At 40.9% G+C, this 22042-nt stretch overlaps 5 protein-coding genes across 5 annotated transcripts; 2 read left to right on the top strand and 3 right to left on the bottom strand.

Annotated features, from left to right (window-relative positions):
• Positions 1–12: 12 nt before the first annotated feature.
• Positions 13–3952, top strand: LOC124217682 (dnaJ homolog subfamily B member 12). Its single transcript, XM_046623617.2, has 8 exons — positions 13–304; positions 630–783; positions 950–1095; positions 1493–1633; positions 1748–1881; positions 1964–2079; positions 2318–2481; positions 2564–3952. The coding sequence occupies exons 1-8, from the start codon at positions 172–174 to the stop codon at positions 2674–2676; spliced, it is 1101 nt and encodes a 366-aa protein (XP_046479573.1). The 5' UTR covers positions 13–171; the 3' UTR covers positions 2677–3952.
• On the bottom strand, positions 2728–8504 carry LOC124217533 (kinesin-like protein KIF23). Its single transcript, XM_046623310.2, has 15 exons — positions 8231–8504; positions 7448–8023; positions 7196–7366; positions 6838–7036; positions 6639–6777; positions 6346–6545; positions 6138–6242; positions 5965–6050; positions 5744–5874; positions 5575–5678; positions 5393–5497; positions 5152–5298; positions 4901–5077; positions 4591–4827; positions 2728–4499 (listed from the first exon to the last, which is right to left on the bottom strand). The coding sequence occupies exons 1-15, from the start codon at positions 8239–8241 to the stop codon at positions 4308–4310; spliced, it is 2580 nt and encodes an 859-aa protein (XP_046479266.1). The 5' UTR covers positions 8242–8504; the 3' UTR covers positions 2728–4307.
• Positions 8505–8576: 72 nt separating this feature from the next.
• Positions 8577–10788, top strand: Rpt3 (26S proteasome regulatory subunit Rpt3). The gene is made up of 6 exons (XM_046623563.2): positions 8577–8754; positions 8989–9081; positions 9174–9507; positions 9687–9890; positions 9984–10248; positions 10329–10788. The coding sequence occupies exons 1-6, from the start codon at positions 8722–8724 to the stop codon at positions 10645–10647; spliced, it is 1248 nt and encodes a 415-aa protein (XP_046479519.1). The 5' UTR covers positions 8577–8721; the 3' UTR covers positions 10648–10788.
• Positions 10789–12402: 1614 nt separating this feature from the next.
• LOC124217674 (actin, muscle) lies at positions 12403–15579 on the bottom strand. The gene is made up of 3 exons (XM_046623602.2): positions 15443–15579; positions 13729–13882; positions 12403–13600 (listed from the first exon to the last, which is right to left on the bottom strand). The coding sequence occupies exons 2-3, from the start codon at positions 13852–13854 to the stop codon at positions 12596–12598; spliced, it is 1131 nt and encodes a 376-aa protein (XP_046479558.1). The 5' UTR covers positions 13855–13882; positions 15443–15579; the 3' UTR covers positions 12403–12595.
• Positions 15580–16864: 1285 nt separating this feature from the next.
• Positions 16865–20764, bottom strand: LOC124217661 (actin-5, muscle-specific). Its single transcript, XM_046623576.2, has 2 exons — positions 20612–20764; positions 16865–18222 (listed from the first exon to the last, which is right to left on the bottom strand). The coding sequence occupies exon 2, from the start codon at positions 18186–18188 to the stop codon at positions 17058–17060; it is 1131 nt and encodes a 376-aa protein (XP_046479532.1). The 5' UTR covers positions 18189–18222; positions 20612–20764; the 3' UTR covers positions 16865–17057.
• Positions 20765–22042: the final 1278 nt, after the last annotated feature.

Below are 22042 nucleotides of genomic sequence, written 5' to 3'. Positions count from 1 at the left end.
GTTTTGCAAGTTCCGAGGCGATACTGACGTAGGCGGTGACGTAAACGTGTAGGAATTGACCGTGATGAAAAATTAATAACCAGGTGACTGTGGTTTTATTTATTTTCCGCCACATTCCGCCCTGTCACGGTTAAAACTCAAGCATTTGGTCTGTTTTCTGTGGAAACAATAATGGACAGCAACAAAGACGAAGCAGAACGATGCTTAGAATTAGCCGAGCAGTTTATTATCGAGGGAAAATGTGACAAGGCCGAGAAATTCATTCAAAAAGCTCAGAGGCTTTTTCCAACGAAAAAAGCTGAGGGTACGTGGTCTAGTTTGATTACCTGCGCAATACAAATCAATTATCTTATACCACGTGAAATTATATTCCATCGATATTTGACTACATTCATTACTCGGAATTTACGTAACTGCGCACGGAAAAAAATGACCGTCGTTATTAAATTCGCATACATTTTTCTCTCTAAATAGTCGATTCATATCACTTGTTCAGTATTTAATTTCATTTATCTACCACCATCATAAAGAAGTTAACCAGTTTAATCAACTTCTTAGTTGTCTCCAACCTCATAACCTTGAGTGTCAAAAAGGAAACGTGACTAACTTTAATTTTCTTATTGTCACAGATCTGTTAGTGAAGTTATCAATGAATTCGAAGCAAAATCCGAAATCTGAAGGCGAACCTGATCTTCGGAAGCGTCAAACTGCCTCCAAAGATGGAAGCCAGTCTCATCCGAATAGCAATGACTTCAGCAAGGACCAAATAGATGCTGTCAAAAAGTATACAGTTTCAAAGTTTCATTTCACGCATTTAAACCCTTTTTTTTTATTATACAAAGTATTCAAGAATCCAGAAAAACAAACTGAACTTCACCAACGCTAGAACACAGTATTGTATAAGTTGATAACATGGTCATTATAATAATTTTTGTCATGAAACTTACAGAATTAAGAAATGTAAAGATTACTACGAAATTCTTGGTGTAAGTAAAGATGCGACAGATGGAGATATCAAAAAGGCATACAAAAAATTAGCCCTCCAGTTACACCCTGACAAAAATAAAGCTCCCGGGGCTGCCGAGGCTTTTAAAGGTAAGCTTCTTTCATACGTGTAAAGAATATAGTCAACCAAGGTTATGTATAATTGAAACTTCTCACTGATTCATTTCCTAAATATTTGCATTATTCACAGTGGAACATTTTCATATGGGCACATGTTTTGCATATTGTTCTAGACACAAGTTGAGTTTGAATATAAGTAGATTTCTAATTACCAAGAATTAATTTCAGTAATTGATTCTCACATAGACCTGTAGAACCAATCTCACACATGAGTCAAGTAAGAATTCTTTAACTCATATCCAGCACCAAAAAACTGTATTTATGTTCGGAACATTATGGCATATATCTTATTCAAACAATTTATGTGCTTGTATAATGTTTGTTAATCTTGAACTAAAACATTCAATCTTTTTTATACCATTTACAGCAATTGGCAATGCTGTCGCAGTCCTTACAGATCCTGAAAAAAGGAAACAATATGATCTATACGGCTCTGAGGAAGAAAGGTTACAGAATGCTCATAGTCGGCAAACCCATACGCACTACAATTACACTCGAGGTTTCGAAGGTAACAGCTTACCCTTGCACATTTTTTTAATACTCGACATGGACTAAAATTCTCATGTTCTGAGAGGTGCCACGAATTTCACAGAAAGCAATAACATCGGATTTTTGTTTTTAGCTGATATTACTGCCGAGGAACTTTTCAACATGTTTTTTGGCGGTGGCTTACCACAGCAAAATGTTTATGTCAGGCGGGGTGGGGGGCGGTGGGCTCGGCAAACTGATGCACAAGCGCAACATACCCATGCGCAGGTACAGTACTATTTGTAAAAATTATTTCTACGACTGTCTCTACAAATATATCAATAATGTAAAATTATTGACCTCATTTCAGCAAGCAAACGGTTATACAGCATTCCTTCAAATGTTGCCTATACTACTATTAATCGTTCTGTCAATGATGAGCAGCTTCTTTATTTCTGATCCTGTGTACAGTTTGCACTCGAATGCGTAAGTGGTTTGATTAAATGAGAAAATTAAATTTTGGGGGAATTCACCAGAATGTGTTCAAATTTTTTTTTGAAACATGGCCGGTGTGCGGAAATAACAGTTCTCAAAAGCACAATACATAAATATCATTATCATTATTATTATCATCATTATTGTGGTTGTTGTCGTTGTTATTATTATATGTCATGAACGATTTGTATGTTTTACCGATAATATATTTTCGTTTTTCGGTATACAGTAAATATTCCATTAAACGGACAACGCAAAGTTTGAAAGTACCTTATTACGTGAAAGAAAATTTCCATAGCGAGTATCAAGGCAGCCTACGGAGATTAGAAATATCTGTCGAGGAAGAATATATGAATAACCTTAGACAAGCCTGTTATAGAGAGAAGAACTACAGTGAGTAGTCACAATTTGTTACTATAAGTTCATGAAAATTTATCCCAGTAATGGATTTTTATTCCTCTTTCTTTTTTTTCAGGAGAAACAATGATATGGAAAGCACAAAATTTCGCTGATAGAGAATTACTCCGGAGAGCGCAGAACATTGAAACACCGTCATGTAAAAAATTGCAGGAGATGCAAACAGCATAGTACTGATGATTATTTTACAAAAGATAATTGATTTCATTTTTTGTAGATAGATGTATATTATCTTTGCATTTGTGAAATGTATCGGGTGCAAGAAAAAGGAAAGACAGAGCCAAGTGCAGCCTTTTTACAAAATCCATACTTGATACATGAATTTATAAATTTTCACTTGAGAACAGGCAGAAAGGACGTGAATTGACGTTTTATTGTTATGACGTCATTCATGGCTTCAAGCTTTTCACCACTATTCTTTACAGGTGTTCTATTTTCTGGATATAATGAATCAAACTTAGACTGTGTTTTATCAATTTATATGTGTATGAAAAAGCTATTTATTCAAATTCTTGTCAATAAGAATCTTGCATCAAAAATCCATGTATATTATGAAAAAAACATTTTTTATTATTTTCATTGAATGTGACAACTAGCTTTTCTCATAAATACGGAAGCGATTCACCGTACACTTCATTAGTCGAATTTATGACAGAAATTTTTTATCAAGAATTAGTATTTATTTATTACCTCGTAAAACGTGTTGTTAAATATAGTTACTATGTTTCCCTGGTTTTTAAAGAGAATGCTCAATCAATGCAACTAGCGGAATAGGGATTGTAATTGCCATTTTCAATTCATGCATAGATTCAATGAAAAACAGTTTTAGAGCGTCACTGGTTAATGTTGAACCTTACAAAACAGTTTGACGGTACATTGGTAATAAGAATGTCAAAGGCGTATTTAGTGCGTTGAATGACTGAAAAAAAATTGAAGAAAACTAAGTAAGACTTTTAATATACTCAGAGATTAATTTATTTATTTTGAGTCCGCGAAAATATTTACTTGTATCGATAAATCATAATATTCCTAAAGGTCCTAGAATAAAACTCATAAATATATCAACTTAATCTGAAACGGTTTTATCTGTTTCGTGCAGTGGTTCTATGAAACTGCTTCAACTTCATGACTAGTATTAAATTTACAGTAACATTCTGGTATGATGTGCAAGTCATAATTAAAACTAAAGAAGTGGAACGTTCTACAAAAAAATGTTTGAAGTTGCATTTATTGTATGTAATACTACATCAGTGGAATATATCATGAACACACTTCTGTTGCCATGTCTCACAAAACTTTCATCAAAATGTATCATTCTCATTATGTTGAACTTAAATTCTTCATAGCTCTATAAAATTATTATAAACGTATTGGAAAATGAAATGATCCTACTAACTCGATAATTAGTATGCGAATACAACTAAAATAAAATTCAATTCCGTGTTAATATTTTTTTCTCTTGTGCTATTATAATGAAATTTAATAGCAAATTAAAACTATATTATTTCTTTTTTCTCCTACAGACTACTGATTCATACCAGTAACATAAGTGTGCAAATAACGATTCAAGAAGTACATAACAAACTAAGTGAAGAAAAAAAAACTACTAACTTAAATTTCAACGTTACGATTATAAAAAGAATTAAAATAAGTAGAGGTCAACGATTACATTGTCTGGGAGTGCGATATGTTTGTTATGCGAGGTCACTTCGGAAATGTCATAATTTTTCAGTTAAATTAACAGAACAGTCTTCATACATGTTACTCGATTGATGATAGGAGAGAGGCAAGATAACGACATTCTACATTCGAGGCCTTTTTGTGTGAGCTTCTACGGCCGTAGAACAATGTTCAGAAGAATCTGTGTGTCCATTAATTTGGGAATTTGGAGCTCCGCTACGCTTTCTCCTCGCTGTAGGAGACATCTGCTTCAAACATTCAACGTCGTTGAATACTACTTGAGCGCCACCACCACTCGTTGGAACAATGTCACCCTGCAAAAATATACATTGAAGAATTTAGGAATGAACTACGACGAAGTGAAAATCGAACTATTACTACTAATTTCTAACATTCAGAACTCACCTTGTATAGTTTAGTTTCCAGCTCTCCATCGGTATCGTGTTCTTGGGCTACTAGACAATATCGGGATGCTCCTTCAGTGATAGCTTTTGGATCAGTGAGCCGAGTAATGCTGCGACGACGATTCATCAAAGGTTGAAGAACAGTGCCAACAGGAACTAAAGCTCCGGGTCTGTGGTCAACCCATCTGTCGGCACTCTGTGATCGTCTGTGTCTAAGATTTGCCACTGGCACTTTATCCTGTGAGAAAATGGTAGACTATATGTGAAATGTGTTCTTCGATTTATTCTCTCTATATTTTTTTATGCCATACCTTTCGAGATACATGAGTATTTCCAGATCTTGGCGTTGCAGCTTCACCAGCGTCACTAAGAGTCTGGGGTACAGCTACAGTATCTTTAACAGGAATTCCCAGTGAAGTGCCACTTGTTTCATCTACCAAAATTTGCTTTACAAGGCGCAGTTTGTCTTCTTTTTCTTTCATTTGGTTCTGGAAAAATACAGGATCAAAATATGAATAAATTTCTCCTTGACAACTGTACATGGACACGTGAACTCATATACCTGTAAATGTTGCCGCTGTTGTCGCAGTTTTATATCCAATTCTCGAGACATTTTCTCAGTTTCTGCCTGAATTTTGCTGTTGTATTTTTGCTTTACTCTTTGCTTATCTATTACTCGTTGATTTAGCACCATGTCTCTATCTTTTAACTAAAAGTAGAACAAATATTCATGTATGGTGAAATAAGTAGAATTTGAAAATCGTGTAGTACAAAATCCATTAGAAACTCAAAGTTCAACTCACCTCTTGTTGCAACGTTCTTATTGTATCATTGGCACTGTTCAATTTACGGAGTAAGCTATCTATCTGTGCCTCTGTTTTACAAATATGACCTTCTAAAGCTGAAACCTACCAAGAGAACAAGTTTAATTGAAGATATACTCTGCTTGAGGTAAAACACGGACTGAACTGTACGAAGAGATTACCTTCTTTTTCTCCTGGTTATTAAATGCTTTTGCAGATGCATTTTCAACTTTTAGAGTCATATTTTCCTGCTCCAGTGTTAGTAGCATTTTTCTGAAGTCCGTTTCTGAAATGCGATGACAAAAATTAATATGTATGTAACAGTAAACATGGTGGCAAGACCAAACTTACGTTTTTGTTCCAGATCTGATCGTAAGATATTTCTTTTGTTGATGCGCTGCTCCAAGAATTGCATGAGAGTAGTGATTATCTGATCGTTGAGTGGACTATTTATTTCCAATTCTGGGAACGGACCTCCCAAGCTGAAGTGACGGAGTATGGACGATTAAAAAATTATCAAGTAAATAGATGGGCATCTCTGGAGAGCGATATGAATTGGTGAATTATAATACCTGTATACTAGTCCTAGATCAACTTCCAGATCTCCAGTATCAAGTCGCCTCTCTTTCTCCAATCTACTTTTAGCTTCTTTGAATATCTGAGAATTTGTTTGAAACGCCATCATCATTCTCACATGTCATTTCATAACCACCAATATTATTTATATGCAATCTGTGCAATTTACCTTGTTGGCTTGTCTCCGCCCAGGTGTAAAACCAAGGTCCAATTTCGTGGCTGTCGGTCGGGTGACTTGTACCTCTTGGGTCATTTCCGCAAACTTCATTACTTGCTGTCCCATGCATCAGAAGAAAACATGAAAATATTTAAGTGACCAAGGAATTGAACATGAGAAATTGGAGGTACATATTGGATATATGTTTCAACAAACGTACGATTGTCTCATCGTAGTCATCTGCTCTGGGATTGACACAGACTATCATTCGGACTTGTCCTTCACCATCGAAATAATTTTTGAATAGGTGTGTGAGCTTAGAATCTCTGTAAGGAACCATTTTATTTGTTCCTTGAGTTTGATTTTCTCTCAATATTTCCAGGCATGAACGAAGTGTCATCAGCGAATTATTTATGTTTCCTAAATGTGTAAGAAGTTGGCAAACATCAGCTGATGAATTTAAAAAATTTGAAAATTCATTCTTAATACTATCAATAGTTAAAGACAACTTACCTGCTTCTCTCAGTCTTTGACCTGTATTTTTAGTTCGGTTTGTTCGCTCACTTCCGGCAAGATCAACCAGGGAAAGTTGACTAATACAGATCACTCTTTTATCTTGTATTACTTGTTCACCTTGACAGTCTAGCGGTGCCTGGGTAAAAGATTGAGCTATTAGAATAATTCAGGAATAATGAATGAACCCGATAATTACCTGTACTAGTCTAATTGTGAAGACACTGTGTGATCTACTAGATTCTGCGTTTAGAGCTGTGTGAGCAACCCGGCGTCGGCGTTGACCACGTTGAAATACCTCAAATGCTTCTTCAGCACTTTTTACTTCAACCTCAGTAACTGCATGAACATACATATTTTTGTTTCCATCTTCTCGTACGATTTTACTCTGCAGAGATCTAATTATGAACAAAAATAATAGTTGGCACAACCTTCTTAAATTTTAAGCGATTCTTAAAATGTACAAGGTACCCATGCGATTTTGAATTTGAAATTCATCTTTTGTTAAAGTGTTTAAGAAACGTTTTTGACTGTGTGTATGAACAGCAAGTGCTTACTTGACCCTAACATCCTCGTCATCAAGCAGATCATAAACACTGTTGTTATATATTTCAACATAAGTGACAAAAACGGCATAAACATTATCATGTTCAACTGGCAAAACTTGTGATTCATCCGCTTCCCTTATAATCATTGGATTACTGTCACTATCGCTGTCACCTTTTCGACTAAAACAATGGTGAAAAATCTATGATATTAAACATTCAAAAACACTAGAATAACAATTTTTAGAAATCAATCATTCTTACTTGCGACTCAATTTTCCAGGACGAGGAGTCATAAAGCCAGCATGTAGCTCGTTCTGCCGATCGAGCATAGCGTCTGTTTCGCTCTGTACATCAAAGCCATTGAGCTTGTCGGGTTTGAAGACAAACTTCTTGGCCTGAAAGTTGGCGATGCTATTGAATATGACATCCAGAGAGCGTGGCATTATTCCCCCGTTCTGGGGTTCCCCAGTCATTGTGTAAGTCTTTCCACTGCCAGTGACTCCATAGGTGAATAATAGGCTGTTTTTGCCTTTTACAAGATTTTCAATAAGTGGAAGAGCCACTGTATTAAATACTTCTCGCTGCCCAACATCTGGGACGAATACTTGATTGAACGTAGTTTGAATTTCCTTGTAATTTCCGTTCCTGAAATTGGCAGCTGACTCTGGCGATGTTATCACTATAGTTGTGGGAGATATCACCTTCATGCAAGACGTGTCCGACTCATATTGCATCGGCCTTATTCGACAATACACCTGAACCGGGTCTCGACTTGTCAAGTTGTAAGCTCTTGGCCTAGTTGTAGGTTTCCTTGCGGAGGTTGGAGGCTTAGGGCGACTGAAATATTTGAATGATTTATGTGATAAATGAAAGTTTATAGTATGTTAGGCGTTATCATATTTATTTATATAAAGTCTAAATATCAATTAATTAGGGCTGGAGATACGGATCATTCGATAATGCCATGAATAAGATCTGTCAAAATAACCTATGTCAGGCGTTTTTTAAACTTTGACGATTCTGGATATGATAAAACAGACTTACAAGGACTTCATAGTGGTATCCGCCTCAAATATCACTCTCGGTTCAATTATATCCACTTATAATAGTCAGAAAACAACGGTTATTAAACTTTCGATGCACTCCAGGTACGCACGCCTAAAAACTCGTTACGCAAACCGCCATTCAAACTTCAAACAATCTACGCGTATATCACGTGCATTAACCTGTCCTCCAATCACCGCTAAGACTCTCAGCCATGGGTTATGTTTCGTAACAGTTGGAGTATGGTTGGAGTGGTTTGGCCGGTTCTGGGGGTAAGAAGTTCTATATAACAACCATCGCGTGCAAAATTTTCATTCAACGGTGTCCTCATCAGGTAGCGCTGTAACGAGTAAGACGAGTACGCTGCATATGTGAACACAGAGATACAGATAATTCTCCATTCCATGGAGTCACGCCTGAAAGATCACAGTCATCGGCCCCTTTGTGATAAGAAGTGACACGAATTGTCAAGAAGCAGCCGTTTTGATAGAATGGAAGAAATTGGGATCGTTTTGCCCGACAAGGTAACGGATTTCATAGAGAATTTGAGGTTTTGCATTAAAATTATTCTTTGAAATCCTGCTCAAAATGCCGTAAAACCGAAATATGTGGAAACTGCCATAACCTCATTGAATGTTTCGTTTGCAGCTGCCTCTAAACTTGTTTTCCTGAAAATATCCTTAAAGTTAGCATCAAATATTGTGCGAATTATACTTACTGAATAACGAGACTGAACAACAACATTATAATTGTTTCAGGACGTCGGAGAGGTTGATTCAAAACCACCCATTGGTCATTATTCCGGAGCGGGTGATGAGCTGGATGTAGAGGACCTCTACACTAAGTACAAGGTGAATAACTTTACATTTTAGAAGAAATCGAATCTGTTTGCTACTTACTTCAAGGATAGAAATTAAAGTAGAATTATTAACTTGTTTTGTAGAAATTACAGCGTATGCTAGAATTTCTTGAGGTCCAGGAAGAGTATATAAAAGATGAACAACGTAATTTGAAAAAGGAGTATTTACATGCCCAGGAAGAGGTGAAACGTATACAGAGTGTTCCGTTAGTAATCGGCCAGTTCTTAGAGGCTGTAGATCAAAATACTGGCATTGTTGGATCAACGACCGGCTCCAACTATTATGTTCGCATACTTTCGACCATAGACCGTGAGCTATTGAAACCTTCGGCGAGTGTAGCTCTCCACAAACATAGTAATGCTCTTGTTGATGTTCTTCCTCCTGAGGCTGACTCCAGCATATCTATGCTACAACCTGGTAAATACAAATTTGTCCAATTATTTTTTAAATATTTTACAAATCCTAACAGTTTTTCTAAATGTTTCATTGAACGCAGTTCAGCAAATTTCAAGTGTGGTTGACTCGTTGCACCTACTGTTTGACTATTATGATGATGAAGTGAAATGTACTGACAAATCAATATTTCTTTGATACAGATGAGAAGCCAGACATCCAGTACAGTGACATAGGAGGAATGGATATGCAGAAACAGGAGATCAGGGAAGCTGTAGAGCTGCCTCTGACTCACTTTGAGCTGTACAAACAAATTGGAATTGACCCGCCAAGGGGAGTGCTAATGTATGGTCCACCAGGCTGTGGAAAAACCATGCTTGCCAAAGCCGTTGCTAGACATACTACCGGTAATATTACTTAGCCATTTTCTTATCACGGCTAATGGATACCAAGCTCACAATTATATCTCATGAATTTTTTTTCTTGTAACTGTCAATCAGCTGCGTTTATACGCGTCGTCGGCTCTGAATTTGTTCAGAAATACCTTGGGGAAGGACCGAGGATGGTACGAGACGTATTTCGTCTAGCCAAGGAAAATTCACCAGCGATAATTTTCGTTGATGAAATTGATGCTATCGCAACTAAGCGATTTGATGCTCAGACTGGCGCTGATCGCGAGGTTCAGCGTATTCTTCTAGAGCTCTTGAATCAGATGGACGGATTTGATCAGACTACTAACGTGAAGGTCATTATGGCAACTAACAGGTAAATTTCTTCGGTGTTTCCGTAAAATTATTCTTATAATAGTCATTCTGGTAATGTTATTTTTTTCGTGAAATTTTCAGGGCTGATACCCTTGACCCTGCACTTCTGCGACCTGGCCGATTGGATCGAAAAATTGAATTTCCCTTGCCGGATCGGCGTCAAAAGCGACTTGTATTTTCGACGATAACAACAAAGATGAATTTAAGCGAAGAAGTTGATTTAGAAGATTACGTAGCCCGACCGGATAGAATTTCGGGTGCTGATATAAACGCGATATGCCAAGAGGCAGGGATGCACGCAGTTCGCGAAAACCGCTACATCGTGTTAGCAAAGGATTTTGAAAAAGGGTATAAAAATAACATCAAAAAGGACGAGTCGGAACACGATTTCTATAAGTAAATTGAACCCTGTTATATTCATATCTATTTGCGTGATTATTACTGAATTATCGGATAAGTATCGCGTGTTTCTTAAATGGATGACGGTTGTGTATTGACCGTTTCTTTCCTTACTCATGCAATAAATAAAAGTTGAACACAACTCGTAGTGCGATCAATAATATTATTGTTATTAGTATACGTCCATCGACATTGCGTAATGAGGTTTTCACTCGGGTAAGTATATTGAACATTTAAACTTTGCGTGACAGAAAAGTGAACCAATGTTTGTAACGATTACCTTAGAGAGTTATAAAAAAGGTTCCGCAAATTATTCACTCTAGTAAACAATGACATTTGCAACTCTGAATTTCAAGTGTAATAACTAGGATTATATTTGACTAATTTTTTGCCAAAGATAAATAAGCCAAATTTGCATTTATATCAGATTAACGCAATCTGAATACCATTTATCATTGCAATAAATGTTGTAACGGATAAATAATCTATGAAATAGTGGTCACACCAAATCCACGGAATCAAATAGTATAGCATACAACGTGGTGTAGTTTTTATTGGCACTTTCGTGTACAGAATATGGCCACTCCACCAATTGAAACCCGTCTATCCGACTATAAATCCTATAAACCGATCTGGAAAGTGGCGCTAACTTACGGCGGTTTTCAAAACTACTTTTGCCGTAAGCGACCAAGCGAGAGTCGTTCAGATTCAGTTACATCGCTGAACTTCATGGAATTCACAGCTCATTATTCTGTCACGTTGTAACGATTAAAGTATTGAGTATGATTAAGCACTCGCCTTCTTGCAGCTGTGACACGAACGATTGACGAGCTTGCTGATCTCATATTAGTTGCGACTAGGCGAAAGGAATGCCAGTCATAACATAATTAGAAATGCAGCTGAAAGGCTGAAAAGTAGCATTCTAAACGTCTGCAAAGAACACTGGACTGCGCAGTACGTCTATAAAGCGTATTATTTGATTCCACAATTTGTCCGTTTGAATTTTTCGTGAAAATGACAAGGCTCGTAATGAAATATAGTACTTATGCCTGGTACAGGAGGAGCAGGGAAATAATGGACGCATCGACGAAGCTTCAGCGGTGCTAGACTGGACCGAGGACACAGAGGCTAGAGATATATGTGCGGAGGCTAATTTTAGCCAGGCTCGAGAATAAACATCAGTTACCACGACCACCGGGGCGGTCGGGGCCTTGTAAGGGTAGGCACAGCTGGGGTCCGCACGCCGCGTACATTACAGCATCAAGAGTCGGCATTTACACTGCGGAGACTATTTTTACGTTTTCTTAATTTGTCGCTCGGTTTTGATGCTCGTGTTAAATTACGCCCGTACTAAAGCGAAGAAGACGTGGGACAGGGCGTGCCTACAACATGTGTATCTGCAAAGGCACATGGCACGCATGTGCGTACTTCTTGAGTCCACCGCCCCCCGCTGTGAATGAAATGTATGTACCAATGCGTACGAGTACGCAAGTTTCAAATTGAACCTGTGATATTGATTACGGGATACTCATAGAAAACCCCGAATCCCACTGTTTAGGACATATTTCAAGCCAATATTGGATTATAACATAATTTTTATTAATTTTAAGGTATAGTGATAGAGTAGGAAGTGGCCGCCCCGCTTCAATATGAGCTCGCGACCGGTAAAGTTAATTGAAATCGTATTATAGATCGTCAATGATAATTATACGATTTCAGTAGATGCGATACGCTAATAATGAAGAGTAATAATAAATAATGATCGTAACAAATAATTATAGTTGTATAAACTACAAAGTACAATACAGTCTGATAAATGTGTATAATAAAGGCACTTGAGTAGTTTTTTCTTCCGCTTGATAACGTCTCCTTTTTCATTTTGGTTAATTGACATTTTTTGTTCTGGTAGAGAAACATTGGAAAGGCGATTTGAAGATGAGGTAATCTATTTAGAAGCACTTGCGGTGGACGATTCCAGGGCCGGACTCGTCGTACTCCTGCTTGGAGATCCACATCTGCTGGAAGGTGGAGAGGGAGGCGAGGATGGATCCACCGATCCATACGGAGTACTTCCTTTCCGGGGGAGCGATGATCTTGATCTTGATCGTCGACGGGGCGAGGGCGGTGATCTCCTTCTGCATACGGTCGGCGATACCGGGGTACATGGTGGTACCACCTGAGAGAACGGTGTTGGCGTATAGGTCCTTACGGATGTCGACGTCGCACTTCATGATGGAGTTGTAGACGGTTTCATGGATACCGCAGGATTCCATTCCCAGGAAAGAGGGTTGGAAGAGGGCCTCTGGGCAACGGAACCTCTCGTTGCCGATGGTGATGACTTGGCCATCGGGGAGCTCGTAGCTCTTCTCGAGGGAGGTGCTGGCGGCGGCGGTGGCCATTTCCTGCTCGAAGTCGAGGGCGACGTAGCAGAGCTTCTCCTTGATGTCGCGGACGATTTCGCGCTCGGCGGTCGTCGTGAAGGAGTATCCGCGCTCGGTGAGGATCTTCATGAGGTAGTCGGTAAGGTCGCGACCGGCGAGGTCAAGACGCAGGATGGCGTGGGGCAGGGCGTAACCTTCGTAGATGGGGACGGTGTGGGAGACACCGTCGCCGGAGTCGAGGACGATACCGGTGGTACGACCGGAGGCGTAGAGGGAGAGGACGGCCTGGATCGCGACGTACATCGCGGGGCTGTTGAAGGTCTCGAACATGATCTGCGTCATCTTCTCGCGGTTGGCCTTGGGGTTCAGGGGAGCCTCGGTCAGGAGGACGGGGTGCTCCTCGGGGGCGACGCGCAGCTCGTTGTAGAAGGTGTGGTGCCAGATCTTCTCCATGTCGTCCCAGTTGGTGATGATGCCGTGTTCGATCGGGTACTTCAGGGTGAGGATACCTCGCTTGCTCTGAGCCTCGTCGCCCACGTAGCTGTCCTTTTGCCCCATACCGACCATCACACCCTGTGAGAAGGACGAGATTAGTAACGCTAATCGAGAGGCAAGTATTAATTCGTCGCAAGCCTTGGCATGTCACATGAGTTACAGGCTGTTAAATGTACAATGGAAGAAAAAAAGAAACATGAACCAACCTGGTGTCGAGGGCGACCAACGATGCTGGGAAATACGGCTCGGGGGGCGTCATCGCCAGCGAATCCAGCCTTGCACATACCGGATCCGTTGTCAACGACAAGTGCCGCAACATCATCGTCACACATTTTGATTGGTGGTTAGTACAAGTGGATGCTGTAATACAGAAAGGCACGGTTATCTCACAGTTGGCGTATCAAAGCGGTTGAGCAAATCGCCAACTAACAATAAGATTCATTTCTCTTCAGACTCATAATCCGGGTCCACAATTTATGCACTTGAAAAACAGAGTTTATTCTAAAAAAATCACACAAAATTACGACGACGACGACGACGAACCTGACGGTCAGGTTACTTCGAACCTGAAACTTTTTGATCACTCATCTTGAACAATGAGGAGGAGTATTTTTCAAAAAAACCAGTATCGATCTGAAGAACTTGTAGTTTTAATGATGCAGTCCTCCGATTTGTAATTCTAATCGACTAATTTCAATACCCATGAGATGCAAAAAGTAATTATGAGCTACAGTCTGCATCTTCTTTGAATGAGTAGTACATATTTGTACTATTAGAATTTAGAATCGGATTGGAAATGATTTTATAACGATATGATTTTTCCCATTCTAGATTAAATATTTCGAAGCAAACAGAAACTTATTTTCATAAGTATTTAAAATAGAATTTGTTTGATACTGCTGCTCAAAGAAGTTTGGTAAATGTAGAATGCGTTCCCAAATCAAATTTCAAAGACCCCTGATCGTCGGTAATGACTTCACGAATTCCGATTTTTATTCAATATTACTTCGAAGAACTGATTTTAAGAAATTGTTTGATAAAATTGCAGCAAAAGAACATCGCTTCTATTCTATGTGTCTCTGGGATATCCCACATCAAGCCGTCTGTACTCCCCCAATACCCAGAATCAGCCCTTTGTTTTTACTCAATACGATTTGAGCCAAGTGCAAACAGATCTTATCCCACCCTTCGATGCGGATCTCGACTCTCAGTATGAGCTTTTTTTCGAAAAGTCAAATAGTCTCAGTATTTTATCGCGTTGCTTCATCCTATGCACGACTAGCGCACAATCAGTCGGTTTTTTAGTATCACGATATTTTACAACGCGTTAGTAAATCGACTTACAAGCTTAGTGTTTTTGCCTTAAAATTCCCGGGTAAAGCAGAAATTTCCACAAACCTTAGCTTTTTGAATTACTTGAAAGAAGGCAGATAATCGAACTGAGAATCTTTCACACCTGACACAATATTCTCACAGCGAGCAATCACAGATTTACCATAAGTGTATAATCAACCAAATGAAACATTTAGTTTTCCCTAAGTGTGCAATTTCTCATAAAAAGTTCGTAACCAGTTAAGGTAATGGAGAATCAAAATTTAAATCTACCAAATTCACGACTGGCTGATATTTACGATATTGCCTGTGTGCGGAGAAGCAAGTTAATTCGGAGTGCTTACAAAAATCGTCCGAAGGAAATCCGTGTTAAACTGTAGCTTATCAGATCTCAGATAATTCGAGGATTAATTAACCAAGGATTAAACACTTCGCCGGTACGAGGGATTATAAACCGCGATATCGCGTAGACGACGTTGAAACGCACTGATCCAAACCAATCGAAGTGTCCGACGACCGGGACGATATTACAGTCTGCGCAAGTGTTAAGATGGTAAGCCGATGTTAGTTACAGTAATAATTCCGTACCGTTTAATTGTTAAAAAGTCGAGGACGCGCCGAGGCAATCGTGTAGTGCAAGAGCGAGCAGCGAGTGGCGCGTTGCAGGCGTCGCAGCCTCCCTATATCCATAACGGTTAGCCGACGAAAATAGCCATCCGCCCCTTACATGGAAATCTGCTCTCACACGTACTTGCCGGCGCCGGCGTCGTCGTGCAGGGCTAGGCCATAGGTGCTCGATGAGGGAGTCTTTGTCTTCGTGCTCACCGACACAACAGCCCTGCTCCTCACACGCGGTGCCCAGCGTCGCGACGCCCCCGGGATCCAAATAAGGCGGCTCGCCCCTTCGCGGCGGGGGGGGGGGGGGAGGGGGAGGGATTGGTAGCACCCGATGGTCTGTCATGCAGAGGAAGAGCTGCAGCGGGTGACGACGAGACCCGGGAGGCGATCTTCGCCGAGGAGACAAAGAACGGAAGGAGAAGGCTTAGGATTCTCCGAAGGGCGAGGGCGATCAGGCTTCTCCTTTATCCGGGAGGACGACTAGCTCCGTCTCTGCATCGAAAGAGAAAATTAATTTCCTGTCTACGTATATTAGGTATGCATATGTTTGAATTGTGGATACGCACGAGTTCTGCGGTCTTCAAGGATTCAGGGACCAGACTTTATCCCCCGGTTGATCGACTTGGTCATTTTTTTCCTACGTTTTCCTTCCTGGCACGAATTCCTAATGTACGATTTATTTACTTCGGGTGAAATTCACAACTTGCGAACTTTCTGTGATGGTTTGACCTGTTCGCTTGTTTATGGTTGGATGTACGTATGTTTGTTTTTATCCAAATTTGGTAATCGCAGTGTTCTTGCAATCCCTGGTGGGCCCTACTCGTTACGGTGCCATGGGAGATTCACGAAGTTATCTTGCATCGATACGTTACTGCTAGCTAGACAATTGCACGGGTCGTTGACAGTATTTGTTAATATATAAGGTGTTTAATAGAATTGCAGTGATTGACGGAGTCTCTGGCTTTTTTTTTTTTCTTTCGAGTACTGCTTGATTGATCTAGACAAACTGAGGTACAGCTACTCGTATTTTGATACATGATTAACCGATGCTTTACGAGTATTTGCGAAAGTAGTAGAACTAGACGACGATTGCAGCAGTTATACGTAATTTTCAAGCCACGTCTTCGCGCGATCTGTGTACCGAGGGGTAGAACGGTATCTGGGCTAATTTTACAACGCGTCCTACTTTGTGTCGTGGGTTAAACTGACGAGCGCGAAGATGTCGTGACCAAGACTATATCAATAGTAATGAAAAGAGAAACTGCAATTGTCGATGAAGCAGATATGCCTGAATTATTTTTGACAGTCGAATAATAAATACCGAAATGTTATACGGTGTACTGAAACCAGGGAACGGGTTTAATTTTTCAAAATCAGTATAAATTCGTCCACTGTAAGAATATAAGATTATGTTTATTGCATTGAAGTAAACTTATATACAAAAGATGACGTTTGTGTTATGATTACTACCGTTGCCGCGAAACACTCTACATACAAGAAGTAAAGCAGTAGAGGAGCAATTGAAACGGCGGTACGGCGATACAGTGAATTGATAGGAAAAGTGCATGTGTTGATGGCGAACCGCTTAGAAGCACTTGCGGTGGACGATTCCAGGGCCGGACTCGTCGTACTCCTGCTTGGAGATCCACATCTGCTGGAAGGTGGAGAGGGAGGCGAGGATGGATCCACCGATCCATACGGAGTACTTCCTTTCCGGGGGAGCGATGATCTTGATCTTGATCGTCGACGGGGCGAGGGCGGTGATCTCCTTCTGCATACGATCGGCGATACCGGGGTACATGGTGGTACCTCCGGAGAGGACGTTGTTGGCGTATAGGTCCTTACGGATGTCGACGTCGCACTTCATGATGGAGTTGTAGACGGTCTCGTGGATGCCGCAGGATTCCATACCCAGGAACGAGGGCTGGAAGAGGGCCTCGGGCGTGCGGAACCTCTCGTTGCCGATGGTGATCACCTGGCCGTCGGGGAGCTCGTAGCTCTTCTCGAGGGAGGTGCTGGCGGCGGCGGTGGCCATTTCCTGCTCGAAGTCGAGGGCGACGTAGCAGAGCTTCTCCTTGATGTCGCGGACGATTTCGCGCTCGGCGGTCGTCGTGAAGGAGTATCCGCGCTCGGTGAGGATCTTCATGAGGTAGTCGGTAAGGTCGCGACCGGCGAGGTCGAGACGCAGGATGGCGTGGGGCAGGGCGTAACCTTCGTAGATGGGGACCGTGTGGGAGACACCGTCGCCGGAGTCGAGGACGATACCGGTGGTACGACCGGAGGCGTAGAGGGAGAGGACGGCCTGGATCGCGACGTACATCGCGGGGCTGTTGAAGGTCTCGAACATGATCTGCGTCATCTTCTCGCGGTTGGCCTTGGGGTTCAGGGGAGCCTCGGTCAGGAGGACGGGGTGCTCCTCGGGGGCGACGCGCAGCTCGTTGTAGAAGGTGTGGTGCCAGATCTTCTCCATGTCGTCCCAGTTGGTGATGATGCCGTGTTCGATCGGGTACTTCAGGGTGAGGATACCTCTCTTGCTCTGCGCCTCGTCACCGACGTAGCTGTCCTTCTGTCCCATACCGACCATGACTCCCTGGTGACGGGGGCGACCGACGATCGAGGGGAAGACGGCGCGGGGCGCGTCGTCTCCGGCGAAACCGGCCTTGCACATACCGGAGCCATTGTCTACGACCAGAGCTGCAACTTCGTCGTCACACATTGTGGTGGTTTCTTGTTTTCTTTTTCTCTAGGATCTGTAACAAACGTAACAACGATCTTGAGCATTCCATGCCTTTACGTTCAGGCATCAATCGACAAGATTCGCCAATACTTTGCCAGTTTGTAACGCACGAACCGGCTAACGGAAGTGAATAATTTCACCGTCATACCTATCTGGTTCCGTGTTCACCCCGATCAACAAATTCTTGCGGAAAAACTATCTTTTTCCAACCCAAAATATTACACAAATTCGGCGTGTCGCACAGAAAGTCAATTTCCTTGCGCACGGTGCACTTTTTGACAGAAGTGTGCAAGAAATGTATGTACATCCCCGTACCAAGCGATCGCAGTGTAAAACTGCAACGGAAACCGCGCATCTACAATATCGCGACGTCGATTATTCACCTGGGAATTCACTCGAACTTCAACCTACACCCTTGTAATGGTGAATTTAAAAAAATGTCCTCTGTAGCGTGATTCGGAACGTTCAGATAGAACGTTACACCCGTATCAAAGCTGATGAAAATGATTAATCAATGCAAATAGAAGAAACGGATTAAACTCCATCCGTGAGATTAAACACGTAGTATCGAAAATGAATGTATAAAATATGTAGCTAAGTTGGAAGGGCGATGCTAAAATAGGTCCGAGGGTGCAGGATGAGGCAAATAATTTATCTATATGGCAAACGGTACTAAGGAAGGACGGCGGCTGCTACCAGAAGACCCGTCTACATAAGGAGAACCCTAGAGCGCGGCACTATGCTATTTTATTTTCGGTCCGCGGGTGCTATCTTTAGAAATTCGACATCGTACGCAGATCGCGACGCTCCGTATAAGCGCAAGCTCTGCTCTCCAAGGGAGTCTGCGCCTTCCTCTGCATCGTTATTTGCTTTGACTTTGACTCGTTGAACCATGCACCCAACGGAAAAAATTCAAAACGCTCCGCGTTGCCTTTGGCGGTTGGCACAGTTAAAAGGAACGTATTATCACCGCGTCAATTATACTGCAAGATATGAATTATGACGAAAAATTAATATAATATCGTATGTCACGATTCTAATGATTAGAACAAAGCAGTAATCGCTCTGTTAACTGAGCACACGGTTAGAATAAATATTTCCAACAGGTTCACTGTGATTTTCGGGTTGATTTGACTATTTTTTTAACGTATTACCAAGTGCAAAAAAAGAGGAAAGATTACGGATTATACGTTGATATGAAAATTTAAATGTTAAAATTACAAAAAAATTGTGTCATATTTACTAACAGAAATATAACAAATAACGAAAATTTCAAGTGGATCTACCGGGACATTATGTTTAGTTAATTTTTCGCAATAGTGTAGCAGCGTCAAAAAACATTGACGTCAACTTCTATGGCAACACTCGTTTCGGCAGTCAACGAGTTTCTCTAATGAAAATTTGGCTCCGGGAAACGCGATTTGCAGTTGCACATTTCCTCACCCGGTGAGTTCGACGCAGCGGAAACGCGCGCGCCTCGAAAGTGCAGCAGCGGTCATTCAATGTTTCGATAAACCTTGTTTAGTAAAATTTTACCGAATTCATATCAAGAAAAAGATCCACAAAATCGAGGAGCTTTACAAAAATTTATTTTAATTAACAAGACTTTGTTTGATCGTGTTTATCACTGAATTACTTTTTTCCCAATCGCGTAAAACTTCACTTTACAACAGATTCGAATTATACGTCGTTATCAGCCCCGTGTATGAATAAACCATTTTCTGCCTCAACTATAAATAACTCCTCTGAATTTGTGTAGAAAATAAGAATTATTATTTATTATACGTTTATCGTTCGGCCGGATACTTTTGGATATGTTGCGGGTCGAGATGGAAAATTATATTACAGCCGCTTGCCACGGAAATCAAAAATAGAAAACGGAAACGTGGCCTGATCGATCCAATTCGCCCGCGAAGAATTCTTACATCACATTACAGCATCACCGACACATGTTAACGATTAATTTCTTTATTACAAGCTCAAAGTAAGCGAACCCAACGAACAATTATTAAAAGTTGAAAATTTTCCGCGATAAAGTGTTACTGACGATCGATTGCACGAAAATTTTGATCTGGATTTGCTGGATTACGTAAACCGGACGAAAGACGCTATACGATATTCAGCGAGGTAATCGAAACCACAGGACGAGATGAAAATATTAGAAAAGAAAATTTGCAAAAAGAACTTGATCGCGGTTCGCACTCAGCTACGAAATTGTCCTCCGGTTCTTATGGTATTCACTATATGTCGGTTATCCAATATGCAACTTCCGATGTCCAAACACGGGCGTCGATGGTACAAAATTATCCACAAGTATCCAAAAATATCCGATATATCCCCTGGACCCCGTAGGTATTGGATGGATGGATCGAGCTGCGGCTGGTCAGCCGTATGGTACGTACCGTGCACGGGACAGAGTGGAGCGGCGTCTGTGCCGAAAACCCTCCCGACCTCAAATATATGCTCTCGTTTATACGCCCACGCATCGAAATGCGACGGGGCTACCCCGACAGGAACGAAAAAGGCGCGCCTCTCGGGCATCTCGACGGAAGAGGAGAATCGCGGGCGTCGGGGGTGGAGGCGGAGGCGGCGGAGGCGTCGCGGCGTCGCCGAACTAGGCGGCTTCCTCCAGGAGCCATAAGCGCGGCAAGGCGAACCCACGGTGCCTTCCTATTTCACCTATTCTCTAACCGCTCGGCTGTCATATCATATTTTTCGTTCTACGGAAGGTAGACGCATTTCCGCCATGCCGAACGTGGCAACTTTGGAAAACCCATGGAAATTTGTAGTCATTCTGTCATCGGATCCTCTCGAGGCTCGGTACACGTTTGGGTGGTTCCTTTACTAACTTTTTTCATTTCTTGTTGAGGTGCCACTCGAAAAATTTGTGACAAATACTGAAAAAAGACTGTCGTAAAACCTGAAGGAGGTAGGAAAATATTTATAGGTCGCTACAAATTATTGTAATATTTTTGATTTATTTTTATGTCTACACCTCGCGAACTTGTCTGTGTATATTAGTATATATTTTTCGTATCGTGGTCCAATTAATCGTTAACCAACCAACAGCAAACTGCGCCTAACAATTCCGCAGTTAGCTGTTCGCGACTTTTATGCGAAAGATTAATCGCCTCGGAGAAATTTGGATAACAGTTTTTGCTACCGATAAAGGAGTATCGCGTCACCTCAATGTTCCTGTTTCGTTTTCAGTACCGATTTTTAGGAACAATGATTAATTGGACCACGATACGAAAAAAATAAACTAACAACAAGTCCGTAAGGTGTACATATAAAAATAAATAAAAAATATTACAATAATTGCTAGCGACCTCTAAATATTTTCCTACTACCTCCAGGTTTGACAACACAATTTTTTCTTCAATATTTGTCATAAATTTTTCGAGTAGTGACTCGAAAAAAATGATAAAAACTGAACCACCCTAATCAGAGTAGAAATCGTTATTACTTAATGGAATAGCGCAGACTCGATCACGTTGTAATTAAATCGGAAATAGGTTTATCGATCCGCAGCAATAATTCATCACGGTCCTACTGAAACAATTGACCAATTATGATTATCTTATCGCAAAATGATTTTATGTCGCAGAATTACAAGTTTAGAAGTCGGGTTGGTTTCAAATGTGTTATACTCTTCAGAAAGACATCTTGGTTATACGAGTAAAAGAAACTTTGCTCAAATGTTGGATACAGACTTAATAAAAGCTTTCATTACACTTTAAGCGGAAGTGCTGATTCGATTTCGGGGAAAGTCTTTTTACGCAGGGTACAGACATGCGGATGCAAAAACTGTTGTGGCTACTTCCTGTCGACAA

Source organism: Neodiprion pinetum, chromosome 1 (genome assembly GCF_021155775.2).
Source record: "Neodiprion pinetum isolate iyNeoPine1 chromosome 1, iyNeoPine1.2, whole genome shotgun sequence".
Lineage (NCBI taxonomy): Eukaryota > Metazoa > Arthropoda > Insecta > Hymenoptera > Diprionidae > Neodiprion > Neodiprion pinetum.
The sequence above is the reverse complement of the archived record's forward strand: the minus strand, read 5'-3'. Positions and strand labels throughout refer to the sequence as shown.

Bases quoted from the DNA above. Each gene is read 5' to 3' on its own strand.
- LOC124217661 (XM_046623576.2), bottom strand. From the start codon at position 18,188: ATGTGTGACGACGAAGTTGCAGCTCTGGTCGTAGACAATGGCTCCGGT.
- LOC124217674 (XM_046623602.2), bottom strand. From the start codon at position 13,854: ATGTGTGACGATGATGTTGCGGCACTTGTCGTTGACAACGGATCCGGT. The intron at 13,601-13,728 runs GTTGGTTCATGT...TCCTTCTCACAG, and splicing joins TTGGTCGCCCTCGACACCAG to GGTGTGATGGTCGGTATGGG.
- LOC124217682 (XM_046623617.2), top strand. From the start codon at position 172: ATGGACAGCAACAAAGACGAAGCAGAACGATGCTTAGAATTAGCCGAG. The intron at 305-629 runs GTACGTGGTCTA...TTATTGTCACAG, and splicing joins TCCAACGAAAAAAGCTGAGG to ATCTGTTAGTGAAGTTATCA. The intron at 1,096-1,492 runs GTAAGCTTCTTT...TACCATTTACAG, and splicing joins GGCTGCCGAGGCTTTTAAAG to CAATTGGCAATGCTGTCGCA.
- LOC124217533 (XM_046623310.2), bottom strand. The intron at 5,679-5,743 runs GTAAGTTTGGTC...ATCGCATTTCAG, and splicing joins ATCAGATCTGGAACAAAAAC to AAACGGACTTCAGAAAAATG. The intron at 5,299-5,392 runs GTGAGTTGAACT...TTCTACTTTTAG, and splicing joins TAAGAACGTTGCAACAAGAG to TTAAAAGATAGAGACATGGT.
- Rpt3 (XM_046623563.2), top strand. From the start codon at position 8,722: ATGGAAGAAATTGGGATCGTTTTGCCCGACAAG. The intron at 8,755-8,988 runs GTAACGGATTTC...TAATTGTTTCAG, and splicing joins GGATCGTTTTGCCCGACAAG to GACGTCGGAGAGGTTGATTC. The intron at 10,249-10,328 runs GTAAATTTCTTC...TGAAATTTTCAG, and splicing joins GTCATTATGGCAACTAACAG to GGCTGATACCCTTGACCCTG.